This window comes from Rutidosis leptorrhynchoides, chromosome 8, assembly GCF_046630445.1.
Source record: "Rutidosis leptorrhynchoides isolate AG116_Rl617_1_P2 chromosome 8, CSIRO_AGI_Rlap_v1, whole genome shotgun sequence".
Taxonomy (NCBI): Eukaryota; Viridiplantae; Streptophyta; class Magnoliopsida; order Asterales; family Asteraceae; genus Rutidosis; species Rutidosis leptorrhynchoides.
Window position 1 is genome coordinate 16616044 of NC_092340.1, and position 10665 is coordinate 16626708.

A 10665-nucleotide genomic window follows, 5' to 3' on the forward strand; every position below is an offset into this window, starting at 1 on the left:
ATTTTGTAGATCTATAGTTGGTACCGTTTCCGACCACCGGCATCTCGCCGGTGGTTCGGCTTTACTTGCTTTCCGTCGTAATAAGGTACAACTGCTCATTCTCTTGTTTCTCCAGCGTCAATCGACATGATTCCTTCTCCGGTCACTTTTACGGCATCCAGGCGGCGATTTCGTGCTCTTGATGCTCGGGATCTGGGGTTTGTTTGAGTTTTTGGAGTATGGTTTAGGGTTAGGTTCGTTGGGGATGACGAGGTTTGCTGTTGCTCTCACTTGACGGTTCATCGCAGTGCCTTTTTTCTTCCTGGGTAGTTGTAGGCGGCGAGTTCCATTGGAACTCTACAGGTACTTTGGTCGATTTGGGCTTTGTGGTGGGGTTGGTGGGTTCCTTGCAGGTTTGCGGTTGTATGTGTTTATTGTTGAAATCCGGCGGATTCTGGTGACCGGACCGCTGCCTGCGGCTACCGAGGGCGGTCGGTGGCTGCTGTCGGCCTTGGGTGGTGGGTAGCAGTTGCCGCCGGTTTCTTGGTAGTTGCGAGTGGCTGCTGGCGATGTTTGGTGGTGCTTGGGTCCGAGGGTTTGTAAATGTCCTTAGAAAATTTGGCGGAGATGACTGGTCCCTATATGGTTTGATTCTGCATTTAGTGCAGTTTTGTTGCTGCTGGTTTGGTTCATTCATTCCATTTTTCCCGTCGTTGGGTCTTTAGTGGGTTTGATGTTGTTGCCGGCGTTGTTGACTTAGTTGACTTCGGCAAATAGGCCTCGGGTTAGGTGTTCTTGAGTTGCCCGGTGAATGGTTTGGATTGGCGGTTTCTGAGGAGTGATGATGCGGGGTTGGATACGGGTTCGAGTTTATGTGTATGTTTTAGGCTTAGGTTTGGTGATTATTATTTGTTTGTCATTTCTAATGAAATTTCATTATTGCTCATTCTGTAGTAGTCGTTAATATTATTTAGAACGAACAGAATGAGACTCAATGAGTTTTGGTCGTCTGTGACCAAGTACTCCCATAGATCGTTATGACCTACTCAATGTTGCTTCACCGGAACCTCGGTTCTATCATATATATATATACATATTAATATTTTTGCCAAAAAAAAAAAAGTTATATAATATTGGCACATGCCAAATAATAAATAGTGCTTTAAAAACTAATAAACTTGGAGTACTTCGAAGTACTTAGTTAATGCAAAACTAATACCAACTAGGTAGGTGGTTGGCAGGCTAGTTAGTGTTAGTAGCATAGTTGGTGTGTAAAAAAAAAAATCACAATATATACTTTAATAATGATTTTTTTTTAAAAATATATCTTATGTTTTACAAGTTGTAATCTTACACAAATATTTAATAAATCAACCTTCCTTTTTCAGAATGAGTGGTTCGTATTTGTATGACATCCGATTATAAGCTTCTAATAAATGATATGTAACAAGCCATGTGCACATTTTTGTGTATATGTGGTCAGTGGCGAATTTAGGATGAAAATTCAATGGGATTCCAATTTTTTTTTCAAGACTAATTATATTTGAAGGTTACTTTAGTAGTTGTTTACCTCCAAAAATAGTATAAATTTTAAAAATATATGGGGTCTTATAGTTAAATTTAGTGGTGTCTTGTACAATTTTAAGTATACATCGTATAAATTTTTTTTCCACTAGTGGGGTCATGGGACCCCACTCCCTAAGCTGTAAATTCGCCACTGTATGCTGTATGCTGTGTTGGTTATACACTTATACCTAATAATCAATCATTTTCAGTATCCATATTTAATTTTAAATTTCCCTTTCTCAACTTCTGAAATGACTTGTTAGATCGCTGTTTATTTAGCTCGTTTTGTTATCTGTCCTTATGACTAAATCACAAGCACGGTGTTGTTTTGCACTCATTTTCGAGCCCTCTTTATAATTACTACCGTAGTAATCTACACGTGTTGCTCAGGCAAATCAACTACGTATAGAAAGGGGTTTTTTTTTTTTTTTTTTAAAAGCCAGACAGTTTTATCACTATAGAAAAAACTAGTTGTGGAGCCCTCGCTTTCCGTCGGAGGCTCCTTTTTGAATGCGAGTTAAAAAAAAAAGTCTTGATCTATTTTGTAAAAAATAATTTTTTTCGACATCTAACATTGAAGGGTTGTTCCTTTTGTGAAAGTTGCTTCTTTTAGTTTTTTTTTTTTTAAAGTTAGTTGGATCTATTTTGTAAAAAGAATTTTTTTCGACATGTTTTAGTAGCGTTGAAGGGTTGTTCCTTTTATTAAAGTTGTATCTTTTATTGTTGAGGGAAAAAAAAAGGAAAAAAAAGAAAGTGAAATGACGAAAATACCCTTGAGTACTTGGGTACTATTGATGAATAGTGTAACAGTTTTGTCTTTTAAATATATGATAAATAAATTACAAACAGGAGGGGCTAGGAGCCCATTACATGTGCATACTCGAAACAAGCTACTCGAAAGGATCTATGCTATTCTATGAATATAGAACTGAGTGACTCGAGCTATCGGATATTAACAGGAAAAAGTTCCACTACTCAACTATTCCATATATAGAAGGGTGTTGCCCCTTAAAAAAGCTAAAATAGTACTAGTGTATATCGCTAATTAATTACAGATTAGAAAAATGAACATCATCCTACAATTATTAGCGATATATTCTTAACAATATCTAAGTGTCCAAGTTAAGTTTTTAATAGGTCCCCAAGTTTTTTTCAATTTAACAATCGAATAGTTTTTACTTTTTCATAACTTATTTCTGTATTCTCGAGATTTATTTATGATTGAAAGGAGAGGAGATTGATGGATTAAAAAATAACAGCGATTCTCGAGTTTTGAATTTCAGCGGAAATGAGAGGAGAGGGGATGATTAGGAAGGATAGTACCTTTAGATTTTGTCACCAAAACTCTCCGCCCATATTTGGACGGATTGGGAAGGATAGTAAAACACTCTCAATCCCTTTCTTCTCCACTCTTTTCCGTTAAAAGAAAAACTCGAGAATACAACCTTAACCAACGTCATTGTTAAAACCACGTAAACATACGTACGCTTGGTTTTGACTTTCTTCAATTTCAACAATATGATTGTGGCAGTCAAATTCAACAAAACGTAAATCATAATGTTTTACTTATTTATTGATACCGATTTATGTAGGGTTCACTAAGCAATTTCACCCGAAAAATCAATCAATTCAAATTATATTGGGTGAAGTGGATTTGAGAAAATTATTTTGTCTTGAATTTTCGATGGCACTTAAAAAAATAACACGGTTTTTGGACTTGAATTTGGTTCTATATTACGGAGTAATCAAGATTCGATCTTCATTTGAAATCCGAAATGTATGTGAGCACATTAAGTTATGGCTTATAATATGGAAAGTTACAAACTATTGCGATTTGCAAAAGTATAGTGGTGAAATTTATTTCTTGCAAAATCTCTCTTTTATACCTTAATCTTGGACCCAATGTTTTGCAATACAAAGTATATCTAACTAGTCATGATCTTCCTTGGACTTACTTACTGAAGGATGATCCGAAACTAACCTTGAGACATACTAGAGGGGAAGTCCGGACTAGCAATAAGTTCAAATGTAAAAGTGACTCTCAAAAGTCATCTTGTAGAACCATGTGGGTGGTGATGACATGGTAAGACCCTAACCTTCCAATGTGGAGGCCAAGGGTTCGATCCATGGAACTACAAAGTTATTCTCCCTCGTGGCCTCAGAGGTTCGCCTGCAATGACTCCGGGCTACTCGCAAAGCTGGTAGTCGCCCTGAGATTAGTCAGTTGAAAAAGTTTGATACCCAGGTTAAAAAAAAATCTTGTAGGACAAGGAAACGCCTAGACTTATAAGCCATCACCCACATTTTAATGCGGCCGTTGTGGGATTATAACAATACCACCTTTAAAAGGCCAACATCCTTGTTGGTCACGTCTATGTTGGTCACGGTTGACACACTTTCTTCGAGCCCAAGCCACCATTTCAAAGACCACTCCGAGTTGTCGAGACCATGAAAGATGGGTTGCTATAATACAATTTGTCATGATCTTCCTGGGATTTACTGGAGGAAGATCCGAAACTAACCATGAGACGTACTAAAAGGGGAGCCCTAACTAGCTATAAGTTCATATGTATGATTCACTCCTAAAATCTAGCTTCAAATAGGAATAAACATCTAGAAGTGTGAATCATCACCCACATTTTAACACGGTCAATGTGGAATCATAACATAAATAAACACAATCTCTACCAATCAGGCTAATCCCTAATTTGATCAACTATTTCTCCTACATTAATTCCTTAATTTGATGATTTCTTCACTATAAATATGTCATCCAATAATCACATGTCAAAATTATATGTTTATGAATTTTGTTACACTCCGTAGTTGTTTTTTTTTTTTTTTTTGGTAACCTGAGTATCCAACATTTTTCAACTGACTAATTCCAGGGCGACTACCCGCTTTGCGAGCAGCCCGGAGTCATTGCAGGCGAACCTCCGTGGCCCTGAGGGAGAATAACTTTGTGCGTGCAAGGAATCGAACCCTTGACCTCCACATTAGAAGATCAGGGTCTTACCATGCCACCACCACCCTCATGGTTACACTCCGTAGTTGATAAATAAAACGATCACTATTCACTTTATTATCTATGAGTTGTTAATTTTGTTTGCTAGACTACGACCCATAAATAGATTTCTTAGTTAATTGAATTGGTTTGATTTTGACAAATTTGATTTGGTTATTGGTGTACAAAAATATTTTTAAAAACCGATTTATCCGAACCGAATATATAAACCAAATCTTATGCGTCGGTCCTCTCTCTGACCTGATAACTAGTATCGCCTCCCGGCCCAGACCGTAAACAAACCAAACGTACACGCTTAGTTTTATGGCTAAAAAGTTTGCATTATATATGAAGGCCATGTTCTATTTCAGGGTTATATCTAACTAAAACACATACACCAGTACACAATATATCGACATCTAGAAACCATTCCTGCACTCCTGCACAAATATAACAAGACAAAGCTGATGTAATATATACAATTACATTAGCTACTCCTGAACTTAGCTGAATACAAATACCAAATATTGTTAATTCTTTCATGCAGACAATCATGGATATAGCTATATATGTTACATGTTTTCTTTTTCCTTCACTTTAAAACATGATGATTAGAAAGATGTGTAGTGTAGGTGCACGTTTGGTTCACCCCACATCACGTGACAAGTTTCATAGATAAAAAAGTAGATATAATTAGAAAGAGGTGATGAATTTCACCCACAAACAAACACACCAGCAACACGTGAGATGTTGAAAGCCTCAAATGGATTTCATGCTTTAAGCACATCACTAGTCAACCTTTTCCTTCAAGCACTATTATAAAGTAACTGCATAATTGAATCTTGCTTAGTTGTTTCACATGACAATTATCCAATATGGAACCATCTGTATCATCAAGGAAACAGAGTAGAATCTTATCCATTCATTGACAAGATAACGTAATAATTAACGGCAAGGTTCATCATGGCTAATGAGTTATCACAACTCGTTACCGTTAAGGATAGTGATAATTCCATCATTCAAATTTTGATAAATGCACCATAAAATGTATAATTTTAATAGATTTATCAATTTGAACTGTGGATATTAATTAGGCACCGAGAAAAGAAAAAACTACATGCACCATAAATGCATATGCCAAAAATGTAAAAGACCTTTCTACTGATTTTCCAAGACCAATGAAGCAATATTCCACAAATGGGTCATCAGCCCACTACCCAACACAGTTATGGGTCAACTAAACCATTTATAGAAAGATGAGGGAAAGTGTGGTGAATTCAACCCAAATTAAGATTGCTCAGTGAACCTTAAGTGACTTTAACCCAATCCATGATTGGGTCAAACCGTATGAAAATTTGCAAAATTTGGTCTTTCAACTTCACGCATTAAAACAAGCAGCGAAATCTGGAAATGGGATGATACGGTTCAAAATGGCTCAAAACCTACCATTAGTCAGTTTACTGAAACCTGAACATACAAATGGCTAAATTCGTAAAAGGTTCGTTAGATGCACATGGTTCCAAGTTAACGCAGATAAAAAGGATTTCAAACAAACCGAGATAGTTCACAACATTTTCCATGTTTTTGAATCACTATGCAAAGCACGGTATTTGAATATACAAAGTGCAAATTAAGGCTTACACTCATTGGAAGAAAAAAAATGCAAGGCTCATCTAATGAATATATGATTATTGCATATAACCTATTAGGGATGGAAATAGTTACATATTTTTATCTTTGGGTACATTGCGCGGTAGTCTGTTCATAACATTCTCATCCACTATCTTATAATGTCTCGAAAAGCTTCTATGGATCGTACCAGCACATCGATCAACTTGCTCTTCGTATCTATTGTACAATGCAGGTAGGGTCACCGACAGAATCGTTCCTGACATCACATTTAAGTACCAAAATATGTTACAGCAGAAAATATGAACAAATATCAACAGTAAAATCAGTTTATGCTATGGAGATTGATGCTTATACCTATATAAGCAAGTGTGAAAAAAGAGATTAAACTCCCAAGGACAGATAACAGCCATAGAAATCCAACTACCTGCATATTTAATATGCCAATAAAAAAAAAAATCAAATCACACGAGCATTCGGTGTTTGTATTTATGTTTTCATATTGACAGTATCATTTCATATATTATGAACCAGTCAAATATCTGACCACCTGATTATACAAACATTGAACAGCAGAAGCAAATCCAACAATTTCTCATACCATCCGTTTATCTATATCTGATTGTCTAATATCAGGTAATCATGTACAAAATGCACATCCAAACACCTAAAATATTAGTAAAGCTTCTCAAGTATATATCAGAGTTTGGAGTTATGATCACAAACCATGAAAAAGAGCCTGAAGTCCTTTCCAAGTGTGATATCATGAGCCATTAGCAACATATAGTTCACTTTAATACGAAAAGATGCAGCAGCATTATTGACCATCTCCTCTGACAATATCAGTTCCGGCAATGTCTGTATTTGTCTGTAAATTTTTTTAAAAAACTGATATCTTATTAACTAATCACTAAAAATTACTATCAATTTAAAAGTACAATATATACAGTTTTAAGAACACGTACTTATCCCTTAACGAAGCATAATTGACATGTAGAAATCGCAATACGATCAAGAACAGAAGAACGTTAGAACAAATTGTTAAGAACGATAATCCTGATCGCTCAAATATCAGCCAAGCAAAAGTTGCAATGATAATGATTCCCAATGAAATGCGTTGCCTCTTCCACAACAAAACATCAGCAGCTGTAAATAAAAAAAAAAAAAAAAAAACAAGAAGTATTGTTTCACTAATGCATATCAGGATTCACACAAAAAAAGTAAAAATTACTACAATGGAATCCGATGTACTAATTTGAATTTTGCAGTTACGCTCATTAAGATACACACATACAAGCCAAATAAAATTTATCTAAATATATCTAACTGCATTCTGTCAACAGTATAAAATTTACTATCTCTATTGCATATTTGCATAATTTGATGCTGAAACTTAATCGCGTATAGAATTATTAATCAACATAACTTACGCATTAATAATTGGGGAATACTACAGTTCTAGGTTTTAAGTACAAAATTAAAAGAAATTGTACCCTTTCCGCCGCCCATCAACTGATGAATAGTAGTTTGACGATCAAATAAACGGTAACCGGAGGTTGAACACGTACTATTACTATCCCGTTCAACGGGATCGCGTACCTCTTGTGATTCTTCCATCAAAACATCAAAATTTCACTGCGAATAAAACAAAATCAGTTGACCAAAACAATTCAAAATCAATGAGAAATTTGATACTGTAAAAAGATTAATAAGAAGACTGTACGTATATAGTACGAATCGTAGGAGTGTAAAGACGAAATGGAGAACCTAAAAACCTTGATTGATGGAGTTGTATTCTATTCTTTATTTTAATTCAATTTTTCCGTGCGTTGAATTTGATGCGTTCGGCGTGTTTGTTCATATACATTCTGGAAGAACTGGCTTATTTTGTCTTTTGCTATCTTCCAACTCAGTACCTTTTAGTTTATCATTAAGCAGCAGCAGTCCCTGTGTTTGTATTTATAATTTCAAATTAAATCTAACGTTTTTTTTATTTAATGTATTTAAACTCCGTCTGAGTAAAAGGTAGATTACCGGTCTTGTTAGAATTAGATAAAAGGGGTGGTGACTTGCACTTGATTCGTTGTCAAACTTGTGACAACGATCTTGAATGTATTAAACATGCCTTTTTGTCTTGTGAAAAAGTATGGGAAATTTGGAAAAGATTATTTGATTGGTGGGGTGTAACTATTCCTTCGAGTGTAAATCTAAACGAATTACTTTATGGTAACTTGGGAGTTGGGACAATTTGGCTCCGACTTGGGGAAAAACTTATGGCAAGGGATGTTATGGGTAAGTGTGTATCTTATTTGGAGAAACTGGAATGAGAGGATCTTCAAGAACAAATGTTGAAACGTGCCTATTGTGGTAAGTGAAATACAAGTTAAGAGTTTCGAGTGGATTTCTAAAAGATGCAAGACAAAGGCGACCGATTGGCATAATTGGATTCATAATCCTCTTTCTATTTCATGAGTAGCATGTCGAGATTTCTTGAGTTTTGTTAGTCGAGATAAATTGTACAAATTATGTCTAGTTGTTGACATCTTGACATCCTTTGTATGTATGTATGCATGCATGCATGCATGTATTGTGGATTTGGTAGTTACTCTTTGCTACCTTTGTGTTTATATATAAGAGTTATTGTTGTCTTTCAAAAAAAAAAAAAAAAGAACTCCGTTTGAGTAATAAAAAAAGAAGAAATGTATTATTTTCTATTTTTATTATGAAGTACTATAGGAAAAAGAATTACGAAAACAAATCTAATAAATTATTAATGGAAATGTATATTATTGTATATATATTCATTTGGAAATCTGATGAACAGTAACTCTCAATTGAATTCCAATTTTAAAATCGACTTTTGTTAAACCTTAAGTATTAATTATCATAGAAATAATTGAAGGGCAACAATGGAGCAGGGGTTAAGTATGTATAATGAAAAATGGTGGGGGGGGGGGGGGTCGGGTTTCGGGTTTCAAGTCCCACCCTATACTCTTTATTTTCTTAATTTTATATTTGACTTCTCACCTTTTAATTTCTCTTTTTCTTTATTTTTTCAAAATCCACCCTTAATATTTGATATTTTTAATTCAATCTTACCGTTCTCATTTTTTTTTTAAATTCTTTTTCTAATCTAATCTTTCTTAAAATATATTATGACTTCTTTAATTTTTTCCTTACCACTTTTTTATTATTTTATTTAAATTCTTTTTTTACTTCTTTGTTTTTCTCTTTTTATTTACAAATTTTTTATACTCCTACATTTTACTTTTTATCTTTTTATTTACAAATTTTTTATACTCTTACATTTTACTATTAAATAACAGCAATATTCAATATTGATTTTGAAATGTCCCGTTCTTATTGATTAAAAACGTTCCACATTAATTGATTTCGTTGCGAGGTTTTGACCTCTATATGAGACGTTTTTCAAAGACTGCATTCAATTTAAAACAAACCATAACTTTTATTTCATCAATAAAGGTTTAAAAAGCTTTACGTAGATTATCAAATAATGATAATCTAAAATATCCTGTTTACACACGACTATTACATAATGGTTTACAATACAAATATGTTACAACGAAATAAGTTTCTTGAATGCAGTTTTTACACAATATCATACAAGCATGGACTCCAAATCTTGTCCTTATTTAAGTATGCGACAGCGGAAGCTCTTAATAATCACCTGAGAATAAACATGCTTAAAACGTCAACAAAAATGTTGGTGAGTTATAGGTTTAACCTATATATATCAAATCGTAACAATAGACCACAATATTTCATATTTCAATATACATCCCATACATAGAGATAAAAATCATTCATATGGTGAACACCTGGTAACCGACATTAACAAGATGCATATATAAGAATATCCCCATCATTCCGGGACACCCTTCGGATATGATATAAATTTCGAAGTACTAAAGCATCCGGTATTTTAGATGGGGTTTGTTAGGCCCAATAGATCTATCTTTAGGATTCACGTCAATTAGGGTGTCTGTTCCCTAATTCTTAGATTACCAGACGTAATAAAAAGGGGCATATTCGATTTCGATAATTCAACCATAGAATGTAGTTTCACGTACTTGTGTCTATTTTGTAAATCATTTATAAAACCTGCATGTATTTTCATCCCAAAAATATTAGATTTTAAAAGTGGGACTATAACTCACTTTCACATATTTTTACTGCGTCGAGAAGTAAGACTTGGCCACGGGTCGATTCACGAACCTATAACAAATATGTACATATATATCAAAGTATGTTCAAAATATATTTACAACACTTTTAATACATTTTGATGTTTTAAGTTTATTAAGTCAGTTGTCCTCGTTAGTAACCTACAACTAGTTGTCCACAGTTAGATGTACAGAAATAAATCGATATATATTATCTTGAATCAATCCACGACCCAGTGTATACACGTCTCAGGCTAGATCACAACTCAAAGTATATATATTTTTGGAATCAACCTCAACCAT

At 34.4% G+C, this 10665-nt stretch overlaps 1 protein-coding gene across 7 annotated transcripts; it reads right to left on the bottom strand.

Moving 5' to 3' along the window:
* Positions 1 to 5137: 5137 nt before the first annotated feature.
* Positions 5138 to 8021, bottom strand: LOC139862493 (reticulon-like protein B16). Of its 7 annotated transcripts, none has more exons than XM_071851106.1 (7): positions 7946 to 7990; positions 7747 to 7813; positions 7144 to 7324; positions 6905 to 7046; positions 6536 to 6605; positions 6275 to 6437; positions 5138 to 5376 (listed from the first exon to the last, which is right to left on the bottom strand). In XM_071851106.1, exons 2-7 carry the CDS (start codon positions 7793 to 7795, stop codon positions 5343 to 5345), a joined length of 639 nt encoding a protein of 212 aa, XP_071707207.1. In that variant the 5' UTR covers positions 7796 to 7813; positions 7946 to 7990; the 3' UTR covers positions 5138 to 5342. The 7 variants fall into 7 exon arrangements, with proteins under 7 accessions (XP_071707207.1, XP_071707208.1, XP_071707206.1 ...); XM_071851107.1 differs by having other exon boundaries at positions 7954 to 7968; XM_071851105.1 differs by having other exon boundaries at positions 5139 to 5376; positions 7902 to 8013.
* Positions 8022 to 10665: the final 2644 nt, after the last annotated feature.